At 41.6% G+C, this 20,995-nt stretch overlaps 1 protein-coding gene across 1 annotated transcript in view; it reads left to right on the top strand.

Annotated features, from left to right (window-relative positions):
* BIRC6 (baculoviral IAP repeat containing 6) overlaps positions 1-20,995 on the top strand; it is a 310,956-nt gene that overhangs the window by 195,841 nt on the left and 94,120 nt on the right. Inside the window, 3 exon segments of the mRNA XM_054021501.1 lie at positions 1,694-1,890; positions 12,500-12,800; positions 16,528-16,745. Coding sequence (XP_053877476.1) covers positions 1,694-1,890; positions 12,500-12,800; positions 16,528-16,745 — 716 coding nt within the window.

The following is a 20,995-nucleotide window of genomic DNA, read 5'->3' as shown; positions in this document are numbered from 1 at the left end:
TAAGATATAAATGATTATTTTCCTGATTACTTGAGCTCAGGTCATGGGTCCAAGATTAATTCTAAAATTTTGGAGTTTGCATTTTGCAGTGGCACCACCAAGATCTTCATCTGACTGGAAGATCATAACTCTGCCTAAACTAGGGTTACCATTCGTCCTGATTTACCCGGACATGTCCTCCTTTTTGTGCTAAAAATAGCGTCCGGGGGGAATTTGTAAAGCACTCACAATGTCCGGGATTTCCCCCTCCCCCGGCACAGCAGAGCGAGCGGCTGGGAGGGCTGCAGGAAAGTCCCGGGCTGGACTCCGGAGCAGCTGGAGAGGAGCTCCGCCCTGCATTCTGAGCAAGTGTCTCAGCACAAAGTGCAGCCCTCCCCTTTTGCAACTGGGAGCGGTTTCTGCCATGCAGGGTAGCAAAACGGGAGCGAGAGCACTTTGTGCTGATACAAGGGCAGCTCTCCCCTGCAACCCGGTCCGGACCAGGGACCGGGTTTTGTTGTGCAGGGCCAGGGACCAGGTTTTGTTGTGCTGGGGAGCTCAGCCACGTGTCCGGCTCGCACAGAGCCCAACACCCTGTTCTGAGCAGCAGGGTAAGGGGGGGCAGGAGAAGGGGCAGGGAGGTTCTGGAGGGGGCAGTCAAGAAACGGGGGGGGCTTTTTGGGGGGAGTGGAGAAAGTTTTGGGCAGTCAGGGTACAGGTAGGGGGTAGGGTCCTGGTGGGCAGTTGGGGGGGGTCTTAGGAGGGGGCAGTTAGGGGACAAGGAACAGGGAGTCTTAGGTAGGGGGTGGGGTTCTGGAGGGCAGTTAGGAGCAGGGGTCCCAGGAGGGGGCAGTCAGGGGACAAGGAGCGGGGGGGGGTAGGGGGCTGGGAGTTCTGGGGGGGAGCTGTCAGGGGGCAGGGGTGGGGAGAGGGATCGGAGCAGTCAGGGGACAGGGAGCAGAGGGGTTTAGATGGGTTGGGAGTTCTGGGGGGGGCTGTCAGGGGGCAGGAGTGCGGAGAGGGATCGGAGCAGTCAGGGGACAGGGAGCAGAGGGGTTTAGATGGGTTGGGAGTTCTGGGGGGGGCTGTCAGGGGGTGGGGAGTGGTTGGATGGGGCGTGGGAGTCCCAGGGGTCTGTCTGGGGGTGGGGGTGTGGATAAAGGTTGGGGCAGTCAGGGGACAAGAGGCAGGGAGGCTTAGATAGTCCTGGGGGGCAGTTAGGGGCAGGGGTCCCAGGAGGGGGTAGTCAGGGGACAAGGAATGGGGGGAGGGTTGGGAGGTCAGGGGGGGCGGGAAGTGGGAGGGGCAGGGGCGGGGCTAGGGCGGGGCTCCTCCTGTCCTCTTTTTTGCTCGCTGAAATATGGTAACCCTAGCCTAAACGAACCAAATTTCTTCTTTCCGTGGGTCCATATCTTATGAGTCCACAGTCAAATAACCTGATTTGACTTGGCAGTGGAAATTAGATTGTTCTTAATATTTTATATTGTTTTGGTTTTACCAAAAGAAAAGTTGGATTTTCTGTTGCTATTCTTATACTGATGTTTTTAACCCCCTTGAAGACTTCAATATTTGCTGAAGAAATAAGTATAATAGCTGAAGTGCTTAAATGTTCTTATTTTCTGAGTGGAGGAGAAAAAGAAAACATTCTAATGTTTAAGATACCACTTCATTTAATGGTTTGGTTCTTCCTTTCTTTTTCTGTTTTTTTTAATAGAACATGCAGACTTACTGGGGTCCTGTCCTGAAGAGGAAGCAGTCACTCCAGGCGATGAGTGTATGGATGCAGTGCTGGATGAATCTTTTCTTGAAACATGTCCCATTCAGTCTCCATTACAAGTTTTTGCAGGAATGGGTGGGTTGGCCCTCATTGCAGAGAGACTTCCTATGCTTTATCCAGATGTAATTCAACAAGTAAGTCAAACAGTGTGATTGTCTAGAATTATGTACTAGTTTTTTCCTTACTATAGTGATTTCCAAATATTTTCTGTATGGTTTGTTTTCTAAAAGTTAAAAATCATCCTATGAATTATACCTTGCATTTGATTGATCAAATGTTGTGAAATTTTCTCCAGCTTTGCTAATTAAATATCCTCATTAAAATCTACTACCTTTGAAGTTAGGAATTTTTCCTGTGAGAAGTTCTGAATAGGATATAAAATGGTAAATTACTCATTGAGGATCCAAATGCAGTTTTAGTGTGATGCAGATGCAGAGTTCTCCTTACTAGTGGATGAGGGAAAATTGGTGGTAAGGGTCTCATTACAAGCTGCTGTGGATGTAGTTGACTCGACTGCCAGGTCCATAGGTTCGGCAGTGGCCACGTGTAGGAGTTCCTGGTTGTAGTCTTCGGGGCTTCTGTATGAGGTCCAACTGACTGTACAAGTCCTGCCCTTTGGGGATCCTTGCTCTTTTCGGAGCAGACAGACACGAAGCTCCATGGGCTAAAGGACTCAAGGGTGACCCTAAAGTCCCTTGGGATGTACACCCCAGCCTCTTCCAGGAAGCACTATAGGCCTCAACAACCCCTCTGGTACTGTGCCCCGGCTAGCAGTCAGAACCTGCAGAGAAAAAGGAGTAGGGGTTATAGGCATAGACCACTTCCCGCTTCTATCTCTGCATCAAAGCCTTTCCAACCTAGACATCCAGGTGATTCTAAACAGGCATTCTGATGGGATGCTCGAGGACACTGTACCAGTTCCCGTGATGCCATACCCCATTTTTCCTTTGTTTGCAAACCACCTTTTCCACTTCCTCAGTGCTTGGTCCTGTATCACCAGGGACCATTGGGTGTTGAGCACTGTAGAAGTGTGATATACCCTCCAGTTTATTTCTACCCATCCTTCCCAATCTCCTTCCCCTTCCCTCTTCAAGGACCCCTGTCAGGAAGAACGTCTGGTCCAGAATCTGTCCTTCAGGTGGGACCAGTAAAGGAGGTTCTGCTGAATTTAAGAGGGAAGGGTTTCTACTCCCATTAATCCTAATCCTGAAAGCCAAGGGAGGTCGCAGGCCTATTTTAAACCTGCGTCAACTCCACCTATCTCAAAAAGATGAAGTTCTGTATGGTCACCCTGGCATCCATTATTCCCCCTCCAGGGATCCTGGAGGGCTGGTATGTTGCCCTCAATTTTTAGAGACGCTTACTTCCATGTGTCAATGTACTGAGGGCACAAAACGTTCCTCAGGTTCGTACCAGATCACAGTACTTCTACCTGTCCTGTCTGCAGCTCTTTAAGTGTTCACAAACAGTATGGCCATAATGGCAGCGTTGCTGAGACTATTAAGAGTTGCCTGGACAACTGGCTGGTCCAGGGCTCAGGTTGTATCCAATGTTCAACTCATTCAGTTAACTTTCAAGGCTGTAGTTCTATTGATCAGTCCAGACAAATTTACCCTTTGTCTGGTACAGAGGATAGCATTTACTGGGGCAATGTTGGACTCTACCAAGGCCAGGGCGTTCCTCCCAAAAGTTACAATTCAAATTGAGCCGATCCTTGGTGACATACTTTGAATGTCATCCAGTCTCAAAACTCTGAGGCTCCTAGGCCACATGACCTTGAGCATATATATGGCACAACATGCAAGAGTGCATCTGAGACCACACCAGACTTGGCTGACCTCAATGTACTCACCAAGCCGTCATCTTCTGGACACTGTACTCACAGTACCTTCACAGGTTCTAATTTCCTTGAATTGTTGGTTGGATCCTCTCAACGTTTGTGCAGGCATTCCTTACATATGCCCTCAACCATCAATAACTCCGGTCTCAGACATGTTGACGCTAGGGTGGGGATTTCATTGTGTTCCCTTCATTTTATGGCCTGGAAGCTCCATGGCTAAATCCCCGAGAACAGGCTCGCTTGGAGCAAATTTGCCGGATCTTACTAGATAGTAGAAAGCTGTCCACCAGGGCTGCCTACATGTCAAAATGGAAGAGTTCTTAGTCTGAGCTTGCCAAACTGAAGTCTTGCCAATGCATTTGTCCATCCAACATGTACTCGACTATTTGCACCTGAAACAGCAAGGCTTAGCAATTTCCTCTATCAAGGTTCACCTGGCAACATTATCAGTTTTCCACCCTCATGTGGATAAACGTTCTGTTTTTTCAAATGACACAACAATCAAATTCCCTAAAGGCCTGGAAAGGTTGAGTCTGTTTCCCCTTGGGACTTGAACCTGGTCTTGTCTAAACTTGTGGGACCAACTTTTGAGCCTTTAGCAATATGCTCCTTACTATGCCTCTTTTGGAAGGTGGTTTTCCTAATTGCCATCACTTCTGCTAGATGAGTCTCTGAATTGTGTGCCCTGACATCAGAGCCACCATGTACAGTCTTCTTTAAAGATAAGGTATATTTATGCCCTCCTCCTTCTCCCTAAAGTAGTTTCAAATTTTCTTAGTAATCAAGCAATTTACTTACCTGTATTTTACCTAGAACCTCACACAAATAGGAATAAATGACGACCACACACATTGGATATTAGACAAGCGCTAGCATTCTACATAGACAGGACTAAACCGTTTTGGCAGTCCACCCAACTGTTCTGGCTATAGCAGACCAAATGAAAAGTCTCCCAATCTCCTCACAGAGAATTTCATCTCGGATCATTTTATGTATCCGCACGTGTTATGAACAGGCAGGTGTTTTGCCACCAAGTAACCAGATTGCTCATTCCACAACATCATAATCATCCTCAGCAGCATTCTTAGCACAGATCCCTATACAGGACATTTGTAAAGCAGCAACCTTGTTGTCAGTGCATGCACACGCCTCGCATTACGCCATCACTCATTACTGTAAGGACAATGCCAAATCTGGTTGAGCTGTAATATGGTCTGTATGTACATGAACTCTGATCCCTTTGCCTATAGTACTGCTTGGGTGTCACCAAGAGTGGAATGCACATTTTCAATCAGTTGAAGAAAAAAGTTACTAACCTTTCATAACTTGTTCTTCGAGGTGTGTTGCACGTCCATTGCATGACCTGCCTTCCTACCCTTCTACACTGGAGTTTCCATAAAGAAGGAATGGGGGGCTTGGGGAGGGAGCCTTAGGTTTAGCTGGGTGCTTTGTACTGGCACTAGTGGAGCTTGGCAGTAGAGGGTGCTCAAGTTGCCCTGATGGATACCACTGAGGAAAAAAAATTTCTGGTGACTGTGTGCAGGGCACACGCACACCAAGAGAACAACAGTTATGAAAGGTTGGTACCTTTTTTTTTATACACTTCCTGACTTCTGGTTGCTTTAACAGTGCAGTCTTAACATTCTCTTAATACAGTTTTTGTATGGAGTAAATTAAATGAAAAGTTTCACAGGTAATCTTTTAGGAAACAAATATAAGCATTCATGTTAACTCATGAAAATTTTTGTTTGTAATCTGTAGCTTGTACAGAATATATAGTGTGGCTACACTAATACTGCTTATAGGAACCTTGTTTTGCATTATTTCTAATAGTTTTCTAAAAATCTGCTGTCTTAACATTGTTTTTTGTTTGGTTGACTTGTTTCTTGCAGGATTTCTTTTGGGGGAGTAAGGGGAAAGTGTGTTTGAGTAGATGCATGTGTGCGTGTAGGAAGTTGTCATTTTTGCTACAAGCTTTCTAGCATTTCCTAAAGCTGATTTTACTCTGGATTCACCCAGTCTTCTCTGGAAGTTTATTCTGCAGCTGGATCCCCTTGATGGATAATGCATTGTTCTTAGCTCCCTCATGCTTGGTCCTGGGCTCTGTGATTTGCATTGTCTCAGAGGAGTGAAGCTGTCTCAATAGTTCATACATCAAAATTCGCTATTTAAGGTATCTGAGACTTGATCTATTAACTAATGACTGACACATTGGAGAAAGGAAATTTTTCTTAAAGATCCAAGAAATGTACACCCCAACCTTTAAGAAGCAAGAGCTTACAATAAATGTGCTCCGACACCTTTAACTGTTTTTCCAGCAAAGCCAAAGAAAACACGCACTGGATTTTCCGTATTTCAAAAGTTTAAAAAAAAGTGCAAAAATAACTTACAAGCGGCCTTCATTCATTTTAAAAAAGCATAACCCCATTTAAAAAAAAATCCTGTGAAAGTCACCTTTAAATAATACTGAAGTAGTAATATAAAATATTTGCTATTTTATTACTCGTGGATAAGGTGAACATCTTTGGGTGGATTTTTGTGTACTTCTCACTTCAATAGACATGAATAATAATTGGTGTGACATACTAAAAGGAATATCAAAATATTTTGAGTGTTCATTGACTTCAATTAAGAAATGGAAGAAAGTGTTTAATTGCAGAAAATGGGATCTTCATAAACTGTAATGGAAAAGAAAGGTCTTACCCATAGCCATCAGTGGTCAAGGTGAAATTAATTGAGAGGAATGCTCATAGACTCAGATTTTAATGAGGTTATTCTCTGGAACAGCCTTAGTTTGTCTAACTTAGTTTTATTAAAACTTCCTTAAAGAGTTACTATTTCCCTCAAACTGTGATCAAGAATGATTCTCTGTAAAGCAACTGACAGTGGGTCATTTTACCTCTACAGCAAGGTATGAGCTTCACAGAATCGATATAGAAGGGGTAATGTAGTAATTTGTAAGAGCATGGGACATGCTAGCTTAGTTTTTCTCTGATTAGGCCTCCAACCTAAGTGGTATTAGAAATTCCTAATCAGACCAAAGGAGTGTGAAAAGAAAACTGTTCAGTGCCTCTCTGAGGGATGAGAGGGTTAAACTTGAAACCTTACAAATATTAACACTAACCAAAATTCCTCTGATGGAAGAAAATTATGTAAAAACTATGCAAGTAATCTCTTCAGTTTCTTTGTAGTATATTGTACTACATATATTGCCCGTGGCCAGTACTACATCAGGTTATAATCTCCTCAGATTTCATAACCTAAGCAGGGTACAGCCTTGTCATTGCTCAGAAGGGAATCCTCCAAGGAGAAAATAGGCAGCTACTCCAGAATCTGAGCATCTGATTCAGTAAGTAGTACTCTTCCTTCCAAATAGCTGTACTTCAGAATTACAGTAAGAAGCTATTGTAAGCTACAACAAGAAGCTTTTACATCCACAGAAGTTACAGCAGGCATAAGTCTGGGCCCGTATGTCTAAAACTAGAAGTTAAATAGTTGCTAGTATAACAGAGGGGCCCAATCCTGCCACCATGGAAGTCAGTGGAACTTTCGCCATTGACTACAATGGGTGCAGGATTGAAACGAGTGATTTGTGCTACGTTTGCATATATGTGCTTGTGTAGATCTTCTGGCTTATGAATGTTTCGGCAGTATGCTGTTGAGCTTCATGCTTATTGGAGGCCCACCATCCCTGTGAGTCTTAAGAAGTTAATTAATGCCATTCTGACTACCCTGCCTTTCCCCCTATGATCCTAAATAAGACTTTTAATCACTGAAGAGTCTCTTTGGCCTCACGTAGGGCTGAGAGGAGCCTTCTAAAGATGTGGAAGGATTCCTGGGGAGCCTACTAAAGTCTTTCAGACTTCAGGAAGTTGATGCAGAAGCAGAGTCTTGTCTTCTAGGTTCTACAGGCAGAATCATGATTCTGCAGACCTATAGAGATTTCAGAAGTGGAAATATCTGCAGCATCAGATTACCCAGTCACAGGATGGTGGTTGAGAACTGTGGTTATCAGGCAATTTTTCAGCCAGCTTACCAAGGAGGCAGTCCTTTCCTTTCAGCCTTCTGTTGTCTGCTGAATCAGATCTCTCCATTTGTAGACTTTCTTGGGTTTTACAGGAACAGGGAAAATTTGGAACCATTAAAAACAAATATACAAACACATCCCTCTCCCACCACAAAAAAAAAAAAAAAAAAAAACCCACGCAAACTCTAAGCAACTTTCCAATCAAATTTTAAGGCAAAGTTACAGGCACAAATTAGGGGTTTGAGCATGAGTTACCTTTTAAGAAGTTGAAACCCATGAAATGCAGAGTTACGGTTGTGCTTAAATAAGGCACTCAAATTAGGTTAACTCTGCCCCTGAAGAGGTGGCATCTTCCTGTCTTTGCAAATAGAGGAATGGAAATGTACACCTCACATTTCTTTTATATTTTGGTTCATACAAACATACTTCCAAAATGAAGTGTGTTGCTTTCTCTTCATGATAGCATTTTCTCTTTTCATGTAATTTTGTGCAGTTTGTACATGGAGACATGTTAGCTCTATCCCAGTGGTTCCCAAACTTTAACAGCCCGCGAACCCCTTTCTCTAAATTGTGAAATTTTGTGAACCCCCTTCCAAAAATGAATATTTCCAGGTTTTATATTTAAATTTCCTCAATGTGATGGATGCGCTTGCTTTGCTCTGCATAGCTCTTTGAAGTCCGGAACCTTTGGAGAAAGATAAAGTCTCAGGTCTGGTTCAGCATCAAGTCTGTTTCTGTATTTCGTTTTCAGATGTGCATACGAGGAAAACGCTTTCTCGCATAAGTATGTTGTTAAAAATGGTAACAAAACTGCAGCAGCTTTTTCTCCCAGAAGGGGGTACTCATTTCTTAAACTCAGCCAAAAGTTGATCAATGACAGATTTCTGAAACTCCTTTTCAGTTCGTAATCACAGGAGAACTCAATCAATTTCTCTTTTTCCTCAGTGTTCAATATGTGTGTTGAGAAAGTGGTATCATCAAAAGGGTTGCGAATCCAGTCATTATCGCCTGATATAGCTGGAAAGTAATCCCTGAAAGTTGTGCTAAGTCCTTCTAAGTATGCAGTTATATTGGTTTTAGTGCACTGATCCAACTGAAGTTTATGTTCTGCCAGGAAGTCATGAAGATTACTGAAACACTTAGTTTGATTGTTTTCCAAACAACTTCCCAGAATTGCAACTTCTTTATCATGGATTCAACTCTGTCGTGCACATTGAAAACTGTTATATTGAGACCCTGAAGAGATAAATTTAGGTCATTAATTATTTAGCAGATATTTTCTCAAGAAGCTAGGCTCTGGAGCCAGACATTATTTTCCATACAGCTGGCAAGGTGGAAAGGGTGGCTGTTGAAAAAAAACTAGGATTTCCGTTCTAAGCTCAAACAAGCGCACCAGGATTTTGCCCCGTGAGAGCCATCTAACTTCAGTATGGGTCAACAGACAATCGTGTATACTACCCATTTCTTCACAAAGTACGTGAAATATTCTGGAATTTGTTGGCCGTGATTTTATGAAATTCACCATTTTCACTGCATTGTCCAGCACTTCCTTCAGTCCCTCAGGCATGCGTTTTGTTGCGAGAGCTTGTCTATGGATGCTGCAATGAGTCCAAGAGACTTTTGATGCAACCTTTTTTGTTCGAGCTACAAATCCAGTATACTTCCCCATGATTGATGTGGTCCCATCAGTACAAATGCCTAGGCAACGAGACCAATCTGTTTCCTTTTCTTGAAAATATGCATTAGTCAGATTGAAGATATCTTCTCCAGTTGTATGTTCTTCCAATGGTCGGCAAAACAACAAGTCGTCTTCAACCAGACCTTCATTCACATAACATACAAACAGTAGCAAAGTAGCTAGATTAGCTACATCAGTTGATTCATCCAGTTGTATAGCATAATATGGACTATTTTTCACTCTGTACAATTATGGTCTCTACATTATTTGACATGTCATTATTTCTTCATGACAACGTATTATTGGACAAAGGTACCATGTCAATGCTTTTTTTGCAGCCTTTTCTCCGAGCATGCAATGAACTACGTCTTTTATACATGGACCAATCAAGCTCTCTGCTATTGTATGAGCTTCTGTTGCTTTTGCTACTCGGTAGCTCACGCGGTATGATGCTTCAAGTGCATTTTCATTATCAGTACTTGCTTTGGACATAAAACTGGTAATGTCACTTTTCCTCTCAGCTAATTTTCGCTTGAAAAAATCAACAGGCTTGTCGAGTTGTGCAGGATGCCTAGTTTCTAAACGGTGCCGAAGTAGAGAAGGTTTGAGGCTGTTGTTTGCTAGAACATCACCACAAATCACACACAGTGGTTTTGGACATTCTTGATCACCAATGCATGTGAATCCATATTTTATATAATCATGATCATATTTTCTTTTCTTTGTAAGTGACTTTCCAGGACCATCATGATAATTAGAGGTAGATGTTCCACAGTGTGGACTTGAGGAAACACTAGCTGATTCTTGCATCTTTACACTTTACTTTTTCAGCCACTTATCCATTGAACTTGTGTACAAAAGTTCTAATAAAAATAACACAGAGAGACTGCTAACAACCAACAAACTAGAAAATGAGAAGATTCCCTCAAGTCTCACTGAAGCAAAACAGCACTCCAGAGAGAGTGACAATTACAAAGGCACCTTAACACTGCTACACTGGCTACAACGTGCTTCCAGCTGGTTTGGCTCCCAAACAGCTTTTCTTCCGCCATGAGGTTTCTCCCTAGGAGGGTGTCCTGTGAAGGACAAATTAGCTTGGACCACCCCCAACATACAGCACTGCTCCTGCTCACTCTGCCCTCCATACCAACTTCCCCTGTCTGACAAGGACAGGAGTCCGAGCTGCTACCTGCAGGTCTGGGGGTCTCACTGCCACCCTGCCCACCACAGGGCTCAGGCTACTGGCCCCACGCCAGGGCCTGGGCTGCCGGATCCACACGCCCTGGGGCTCCTGCTGCTGGACCCCATTGACCGCCCAAGTCAACTGAGCTCCACTGAGCTTGTGCTGCAGGTCCCGCTGGCCTCTGGAGCTCGGGCTGCTGGCCCCAACTGCCTGGCTCCGCTCTCCCTGGGGCTCGGGCTACCAGCCCCGCTCTCCCTGGGGTTTGGGCTGCCGGCTCCCCCGCTGAGAGGGGCAGGGCTCGGTCTGCCGGCCCCAACTGCCTGGCTCCGCTCTCCGTGGGGCTTGGGGCTGCCAGCCCCGCCAGAGCACTGGGGTTCAGGCTGCCAGCTCCCACGCTGATGGGGGACAGGGCTTGGGCTGCCAGCCCCAACTGCAGAGCCCTGCTCTCCCTGGGGCTCGGGCTGTCTGCCCTGCAACAGGGTCCACCTGCTGCCTCCAATGCCCGGATCCTCTGGCCGCCTTAATGAATTTTTTCTTGTGAACCCCCTGTAACGTTCTGCAAAGCCCAGTTTGGGAGCCACTGCTCTATCCTAATGATGCTTTGAAATATGTTTGCTACGGCTTCCTAAGGCCCGATTCTGCAAAATGCTGGCATCCCTTTTTAGGTATTGGGGTGCTTTCAGCACTTTGCAGGGCCTTTTTGAAGATTGAGAATGATGCTTTTAGTATCCTACTTGCCTAATTTTGTAAATTTTTCTTGGTTACTATGTATGGCCATAAAACAACCCTAACCTCTTACTACCATTGAAACATTCTTGTTTGTGTGAACATTGATTTATTGTCACATGTAACATCAGTTGGCTCAGCTGCTTGTAGTCTGGTCTTAGTACAAAGAAGGAAATGGGGGGGAAATTCCACATTGTGCTGTGGTTGTCTTGTTTTAAGAGTTAAAATAAAGCCACTTCATTTCCTTTTTTGAACCGGTATTTGAACAGCTTCTCTCTAATAAATTGTTGTGGTAATAAGTTCTGTGGGTCGATGAGAAGAAATACACCCTCACAGGTGCCTTCTAATATAATTCTGTCTTTCCCATTTGAATGTTCTGGATCTTCACAAAATAAGTAAACTAGGAAAGCACGTGAACAAGGTTCATAAGTATGTGTAAGCAAATCGTGGCATAAAAATAAACTTGAGGCTTTAATTATATCACATCAGTTTATCCAAATAATATGAACTGTTGAATTTTTTTTGTCATGTTTCATCTTCATGCCTCAGGTGATCTGGGCATATTTACGTGAGGTGTCAGGGTAACAATAAAACAGCATTGTGATAAATACATGTACTGACCCCCACTAGTATTCACCTCCATATGGGACCTTCTTGTGGGTGCAGGTGTCTGCCCTTACAGTTGACAGTGCAGGATCAGGACCTAAAACAAAAGCTCTTAAAGATTAATGTCACATACAGCCTCAGGATCCTAAAATCAGCCATGCATTTTTATAAATAAATTTTATAAATAAATAAATTTTAAATAAATATTTAAAGCCAGCCATGCAAAGTGCTTTTGTATTTTAGTATTAGTTTTAGCGGCTTGTGGTTAACTTTTCTTGTTTTCAGATATGTAGCTGAAAACAATTAAATATGCTAGTTAAATAAGTTTGACTTCCCTTGTTTGCAGTATATTTTATGATTCTTAACTAAATCTAAGATTCAGTATTTTTAAATTAAATGCTAAATGCAATTTTATTTTACCTACGTTTGGGACTTTTTGAAATGTTTTTAAAAATGTAACAAACGTATATTTTCTACTTCTCCATTTAGTCTGATCCATTTTACCTGGAACAGGGTCAATGAATTTTTATTTGGGCATTTTTTTTATGCATGTTTCCTATATATAAAAATTGTATATTCCTTAAACCCTAATTCTAACTGTAATGAAATTGTGTGCTTCAAGAAATGACCCTAAATGATGACTACTTCCAAGGATTGTATTAACTTTTTTGTTGTATTTGAAGGTGAGTGCTCCAGTAGTTACATCCACTACACAAGAGAAGCAGAAGGACAGTGATCAGTTTGAATGGGTTACCATTGAGCAATCAGGAGAACTAGTTTACGAAGCCCCAGAAACAATTGCTGCAGAACCTCCACCCATCAAATCAACAGTGCAAACTATGTCTCCCATACCAGCTCATTCTTTGGCTGCCTTTGGATTATTCCTTCGTCTCCCTGGCTATGCAGAGGTGCTGTTAAAAGAGAGGAAACATGCCCAGTGTCTGCTTAGATTGGTGTTGGGGGTTACAGATGATGGCGAAGGAAGTATGTACTGTACCTACTACGTTTATTTGTAAAACACTGCTAAATTGTTTTAACTTGCATTTAAGTGTATTTACAATGCGATGCTTTAGAAGGAGGTTGGAACTGCTTTGTGTAGTTTGTGAAGAACTCAATCTTATCCACATCCTGGATTTTATAAGAAAATTTAAAACTGGCTGACCGATTTAAAAATAGTTGTCATAGGGAATCATCTTCGAATGAGGGTGTTTCTAGCAGGGTTCCATGAGGATCAGTACTAGGCCCAGCTACTCAACATTTTCATCCATGATCTGGAAGTAAATATAAAATAACTGCTAATTAAACTTTGTGGATGACACAATATTGGCAGAATGGCATATAATGATGAAGACGGGTCAGTCATATAGAGCAATCTGGAGCACTTCATAAACTGGGCCCATTTAAAGAAAATGTGTTTTTAATACAGCCAAATGCAAAGTTATATGTCTAGGAGCAAGGAATGCAGGCCATACTACAGACTGGAGGGCTCTATCCTGGAAAGGAGTAGCTCTGAAAAGAATTTTAAGGTCATAGTGGACAAGCAGCTCAGCATGAGCTCCCAATGCATTTCTGTAGCATAAAGGACTAATGTGATGCTTGGATGTATAAACGGGGGAATAGTGAGTAGACTAGGGATGCGATTTTTACTTCTATGCAGTGTTGGTGAGACCAATACTGCATACAGTTTTGGTGTCCACACTTTGAAAAGGATGTTGAAAAATCAGAGAGGAGGCAGAAGAGACACAAAAATGATTCAAGGCCTGGAGAAAATGCCTTACAGTGAGAGAATTAGAGTTCAATCTGTTTAGCTTATCAGAAAGAAGATTGAGAGGTGACCTGATTACAATGTGTAAATACTTTCACAGGGAGCAAATACTGGGTACTAAAAGGGTTTTCAGTCTGGCTGAGACATGCATAATAAAAACCAATGGCTTGAAGCTGAAGCCTGACACATTCAAATTGGAAATAAGGCACACTTTTAACATTTTAACTTTGAGGGTGATAAACCATTGAAACATACTACCAGTGGAAGTGGTAGAGTCTCCATCTTTTGAATTCTATATAGCAAGACTGAGTGCCTTTCTGGAAGAGTCCTGCACTTAGGACGGAAGAATCTCATGCACTGCTACATCCTAGTGACCGAATGGCTAGGCAGCAGTTCTTCAGAAAAGGACCTAGGGGTTACAGTGGACGAGAAGCTGGATATGAGTCGACAGTGTGCCCTTGTTGCCAAGAAGGCTAACAGCATTTTGGGCTGTATAAGTAGGGGCATTGCCAGCAGATCGAGGGATATGATTGTTCCCCTCTATTCGACATTGGTGAGGCCTCACCTGGAGTACTGTGTCCAGTTTTGGGCCCCACACTACAAGAAGGATGTGGAAAAATTGGAAAGAGTCCAGCGGAGGGCAACAAAAATGATTAGGGGTCTGGAGCACATGACTTATGAGGAGAGGCTGAGGGAACTGAGATTGTTTAGTCTGCAGAAGAGAAGAATGAGGGGGGATTTGATAGCTGCTTTCAACTACCTGAAAGGGGGTTCCAAAGAGGATGGATCTAGACTGTTCTCAGTGCTACCTGATGACAGAACAAGGAGTCTCAAGTTGCAGTGGGGGAGGTTTAGGTTGGATGTTAGGAAAAACTTTTTCACTAGGAGGGTGGTGAAACACTGGAATGGGTTACCTAGGGAGGTGGTGGAATCTCCTTCCTTAGAGGTTTTTACGGTCAGGCTTGACAAAGCCTTGACTGGGATGATTTAGTTGGGGATTGGTCCTGCTTTGAGCAGGGGGTTGGACTAGATGACCTCCTGAGGTCCCTTTCAACCCTGATATTCTGTGATTCTATGATTCTAAGATATGCTTTAGCCAAACACGAGTTATTGGGCTCAACACAGGAGGAACTGGGTAAAATTTAAGGGCCTGTGATATACAGACTGTCAGACTAGATTATCTAAAGATATAATAATGATCTAGTGGGCCATTCTGGATTTAAACTCTGAATTTTGTGTAAGGCCAGACCAGTGAGTTCTTTGTATTTTTGTTTTTTGGGTATCACAAACAACGAACGTGGTCAGTACTAATAAAATTGGCCCTAAGACCACTAATAGAAGCTGTAGCAAATGTTTTTCTTGATCTCCTTCACCCACTGGTAGCCTGATGAAAACAAACAAATTTCTCAGCTCAAATACCTTGGCCACCTTTTTTTCTGAGGGAGACCTGGTGCTTTCATGTTTAATTAACCAGACATTTATCCCTTTGCAAAGGCTAGGCCCCTAGATACCTCTAGTATCAAAACAAGAACCTGTTCCTCCATTCATAAATTGGTTAAATGCCCTAAGGGAGTACTTGTGCTCCCTAGAACAACCATCCTAGTTTAGAACCTCTGCACAAATCAAAAGAGGGAGGGACAATAAACTTCCCAATTTGCTCAGCTAGTCCATGAACTTTGACTTTTGTTTGCCTCTTAATTTCGTGTTGCTTTTTCTGTAAGCTTGTGCACACTGAGGGAGACAAAGTGAGCCAAATAACAAATGAAATTTGATATCTGGGTATTTTCCTTCAGATTTGGGTAGTAAACTGACTGGAGAACCATTCAACTCTCCTGGCTAGCCTGCTTCTTTTACATAATGTAAAGATCTATATCTACAAATCTATGATAGGGCCCAAAATAATTATCCTTTAAACACACCTCTGAGGCAAATAGTGTATCAATGTTCTCTCAGTTGGTTTTTCTACCATCCCCTTGTGGCTTGGCTTATGTATAGAGTTTGGGAGTCTATAGAAAATGAGAATAAATACTTTACATTTCTTGTCATATAGACAGCAGTCATGGGACTTTTTGCTCTCGCCTTCTTTTAGACAGCAGTCTGTTTTGTTCCTTTAAAAAAAAAGTTAGATGTTTTGATAAGTTTGTGTTGATTTATTTTTTAAAGCAAAAATCTCTAGAAAATCACTTTATTGAGTCAAATAGAGCAGAAGACTACATAAAATTGGACAGTTTTAACTATGTACATCTAATTAACAGGCAAGAATATTGTTACACTATGATTTTACAAATCATTATCCTCTTCTCCCCTTGATACAGTAGGGCTAACTTTAAAAATAAAATTATAGTACAAAACTCAAACATTGGTTATCTAGTAAAACATAATTTTAGTTTTAATGTCCTGTAGTGAAAATGTATTGAATCGCTACTGTTTCATTGTGTACTCCCCTCATGAACGGCATTACAGTTTTTGTTACTGCAAAGTTTATCCTAGCATTAAAAATATGTTAATAAAAAGTGAGAGGTTTTTCTCACTGGCTTCCTGGTGGGGCAGCTGTTTGTATAAACTTTCTCTAAACTTTACAGAGTAATCCAGTCTTACAATAAAAAATATGACCAAATACATAATTTAGTGCAGTGAGAGAGTTGTTAATGAACTAGCTTTTCACCCTTGGAGATAAGGGTTTAAATTTTGTTTTTAATCACAAATTATGTGCATTTATTGGTCTCAGCCTAGTCCATAAAGGAAACCAGTTCATATCTCTTGCCCATATTTCCCACCAGAAGTTTGGCTAAAACGAAGCTCAGAATAAAATAATACATTCCGCTGAAGACTTAATGTTTTCAGAAATATAGCTGGATATTTTCAGTAAATCATTGCGAAGATGAACATTTATGTGCTGAACTGTTAAAAGGAAATATTTAATGTTTTTATACTTTCTCAACCTAGGTCATATCCTGCAGTCTCCTTCAGCTAATGTGCTTCCAACTCTTCCATTTCATGTGCTGCGCAGTTTGTTCAGCACCACACCATTGACTACTGATGATGGAGTACTCCTTAGGCGCATGGCACTAGAAATTGGGGCAGTGCATCTTATACTTGCTTGTTTATCTGCTCTGAGCCACCATGCCCCGAGAGTGCCCAACTCTAGTCCCAACCAGTCAGAGGTAAGTTTAACTTCTGGGTAGTGACGTACTTAGCTGCAGTAAGCTCCAGTGACTTAGTAACTATGAAAGTCTTGTTGCTGGGGTAGCATCACACATCTTTCTTAATCTAATGTTCTGTAGCTCTTTAAAATGAATTCTTGAGAACTAGAATTCAAGTGAATTGCAAAAGTAATTTGAAAGTCCTTGCTAAACTACTGCTGCTTACATGTTTCAGTAACCTTAAAAGGCTTATTACATTTAAAAATAAATTACTTTACTTTACCAGAATGCAAAGATTGCAGAGTCAGACACGGAAATTTAATTCTGGCTGCTTGTGCATCTGTATTATGATGCAGTCTTTAATTACACGATTCATAGTATTTTTTCCACAGGATTCCCGTCTTATTCAGTGCTCAAGATGGTCAATGTGTAGCTGTTCAATATTTTTATCCTCACTAGGCAATGTTTGCCTCTGTCTTATATACTGCACACTATCCAACCCTACATTGAATACAGAATTATTTATTAAGTGATTTTCATTCTTCAATAAGTGGTTCACAAACCTTAGTGAATTGATCTTCATAACTCGGTGATAGGGTAAAGTGCTATTTTATCCCTGTTTTACAGATGGGGAAGTGAGGCACAGTGAGATTAAAGCCAAAGGGCCTAGAGCCTGAATTTTCAGAAAACTTAATATTTTATAGTAGTTAATATGTTCAAAGCACAGCTCCCACTGACTTAAGTTGCAATTGTGAGAGCTCAGCACTCCCACAAATCATGCTCAGGTATCCCAAAGTTGGCAAATAGAAGATGAGTCGCACACAGTTAAGGACCATCTGTAAAAAATTTTAAGTGACTTGTCCAGCATCACAAGTGAGGTAGGGCAGGGGAGTATCTAATAGACTCTTCCACTGCACAGTCCCAATTAATTCTCCGAGTATTGTCCATTCTGTGCTCTGAATGAGGCAGGCATCCTGTGGGAAGAAAACTAGTATTTGATCATAGAGTCAGACAGTATCATAATGCATACACACAGGGGGATCGAATTAAGGTTCAACCTACATGTTTGTGGGTTCTCTGTCCTATGGAAGGAAACAGAACTGGAGAAGACAGTCAAGAATCACAATAGTTTGAAAGACACACGCACGCGCGCACACGCACACACACACCCTTGTGATCCTCAGAAGAGACTGAGACACCTAACACAGATGTTCTTCCGTTCCTACACCAATCAGAAATACTAATGAAGAGACCCAACCTATTCTAGAGAGAAATAGTAGTAGAATTGATGTTCATGAATCAGGTAAAGTTAACGTTAGCCTTCTCCCAGAAATAGCTCAGCTCACATTACTCATGGGCTGTAAACCCAGTATCAGACCAGAAAGCAGAATATTTTAGCAGTACATCTCCACTCAACCTCAGAAGTGCGTAATGCAGCCTATACAACTGGCTGGCACATAACGCTCCACCTCATCTTTTTAATCCACTCAGAGTCAAGATATGGTATAGCACAAGTAATAATGAAAATGGAAGCTCACCTCCTGGAGCCGAGAGCTGTAGAACCAGTTCCCTCAGACTAAATGTACACCAGTGTATACTTTATATTCTGTATAATCAAAAATACATAGAAGGTATCAGAGTGATCATTGATGTGAAGTGACTAAATAAATGGGTAAGGAAAGCAAGATTCTGGATGATAACCCTAGGATCAGTCATAGTTGCTCTATATCCAGGAGACTTCCATGTGTATTGAGCTGGCAGATGTCTGTCTCCACATTACCCTACGATCTTGTCATGGTAGCTTTCTGAAATGTATAACCTTGCACTTCTAGCACAAGACCGTGCCTTTTTGATCCATCTTCAGCTACCGGGGTTTTCAGAGTGATGCTAGTAATAATCCTAGCAAGTCTCTGGTCCAAAAATGCTCATCATTTCTAAATGCTATTTTAATCAAACCTCCATCCAGAGCAGCAACTCAGTAAATGAATTCTCCAAAAACTACTGTTTAGGGTCTAAACCCACACACCAGATACAATGCAAAATCATGCACAAATACTGAGTGGCACAGTATTTTTATTTCCCTCTGAATGTTGGTGAACCAAACATAAGAACGGCCATGCTAGGTCAGACCAATGATCCGTCTAGCCCAGTATCCTGTCTTCTGACAATGGCCAATGCCAGGTTCTTCAGAAGGAGTGAACAGAACAGGTAATCAAGTGATCCATTCCCTGTTATCCACTTCAAGCTTCTGGCACGGAGAGACTAGAGATGCTCAAAGCATGGTTTTGAGGACAAGAAAACATATTGAAAGTCCAACCATTTCACCTTCCATTTTTGCAACAAATGCCCATCTTGCTGAGTGGGGAACACACCTGGAAAACTAGACAGTCACATGTAGAGAATGCCACATGGAAAAGAGAAAGTATCTGTTTCCTAGAGTTCACAGAAATTAATGCACTACAAAGTTTTTATCACCACTACCTTGGAGGCGAGCGTGTTTTGGTTCAGTATGGGCCCACACCATGGTCACGTTTCTGAATAATTGGTGGAATCAGAAGCTCACAGCTCCTCTCAGAAGCAAGGGAAATTGTCCTGGGCAGAGAAGAGTATCTCATCACTCAGAGCAGTGCACATACAGGATACTGATGGATTCAGGGAGGATTGGCTGAGTAGCTATCCCACCAACGATTCTGTATGGCATCTGAATTAGGAAATCTTTGAACTAGTGACCAAGCAGTTCAAACACCTGGAAGTAGACCTCTCTCGCAAATCATAGAAATGTGAAACTAGATCACTGTTTTACCAGCGAAGTGGATTTTCTTTCAGTAGGAGCAGATGCCCTCACATAGATTACATGCTGTATGCTTTCCCACCCCCTCCTGTGAGAGTGAAATGAGAGATTCACCAAGCTTGTACTGAAGCCTATATTCTTGAGGTGAGGGCTCTCCTGAAGAGCTCAAGGTCCAAAGAGATAGCATATTCATCTATAGTAACATCTTAATGAGTTTGGGCACATTGTAGTTTTACTATTAAAGTGACTTTAGATTCCAATTTAAAATTAAAATCATGAATGCAAAGCATTGCCAATATATTACTGCAAAGGCCATAATGATATATTTATATAGTGTAAAAATGTTATAATTTAAAATGCTACTGCTTTTCCTTTTCTAGCAGTAAAAAAGATTTCTAAGATGCATAGTAAATATATTTTTGACTTGTTTTTTCCAATTCAAAACTTGTAATTCCATCTGTTTATATATTTTAATATTACATAAGTGGTATTTGCTTTTTATTACAAATAGTTTAACAGCTTTATTTCCTCATTCTCTTTACTGTACTTGAAACAACACAAAAGGTGAAAATCAGAAGAGAAAATGAAGTCATCTCCAGTTTTTGGCATAGGCCAAAATTTTCAGTATGGGGCACCTGACGTTAGGCACCTAAATAAGTGACCTGCTTTTTAGAAGTGCTCATTACCCAAAGCTCTCAGTAATTCTAATGGGACCTGTGAGTGCTCAGTATTTCTGAAAGGCGGGTCACTTATTTTGGTCCTAAATATATGTTTAGGTGCATAACTTTAGGCATCAGTCACATTTTCTTTTCCGAATTCTTATCTTCTATATATGATCTTTCATCTAAGATCTGGCAGCTATTTATATTTTAACACATGTTAACACATACTAATCTCATGCTATTTTGCTATTAAATTTATTTTATTATTTAAATGCAGTAATGAGCACCATAAGAATAAGCAATCTGAGCACCTCCTAAAAAGTTAGTGAAATAAATGTCATGACACTCCAAGGTCAGAAAGTATTTTACTTTCCCATTTTACTGGAGTAGAAAGTGAGATGCCATTGAGTTTAAGTGACTTGGGCCACATATGAATTCTGTGGCAGAGCTGGGACTATACCCTGTTTCTCCTGATTTATTACTTTAGCAAGTTTATTCACAGATAATTCGTGTAGTTTCAAAATCCAAGTCTTAGCAGCCTGCAGAAAGGTTTGAAATGACATTTATCTTCCATCCAAATTTGTCTAATAATTATAATTTTCATTAAACTTGGCTAGATTTTAGTGCTAGTTGTAGAGCTGCATCGTTTAATGTGATCCTAATTACCCTTCATTAGTGTACATTGTAAAATATTGTTATTGCCAACGTGATTATAGTGAACAGAAAAATGATTTACTGTCCCATGCAAGCTGAAAAGCACATGGGATGATTTACAGTCTTGGTTCTGTACTAGAAATCCAGAAGCGTTGCAGAGTCTT

Source organism: Malaclemys terrapin, chromosome 3, assembly GCF_027887155.1.
Source record: "Malaclemys terrapin pileata isolate rMalTer1 chromosome 3, rMalTer1.hap1, whole genome shotgun sequence".
NCBI lineage: Eukaryota > Metazoa > Chordata > Testudines > Emydidae > Malaclemys > Malaclemys terrapin.
The sequence above is the reverse complement of the archived record's forward strand: the minus strand, read 5'-3'. Positions and strand labels throughout refer to the sequence as shown.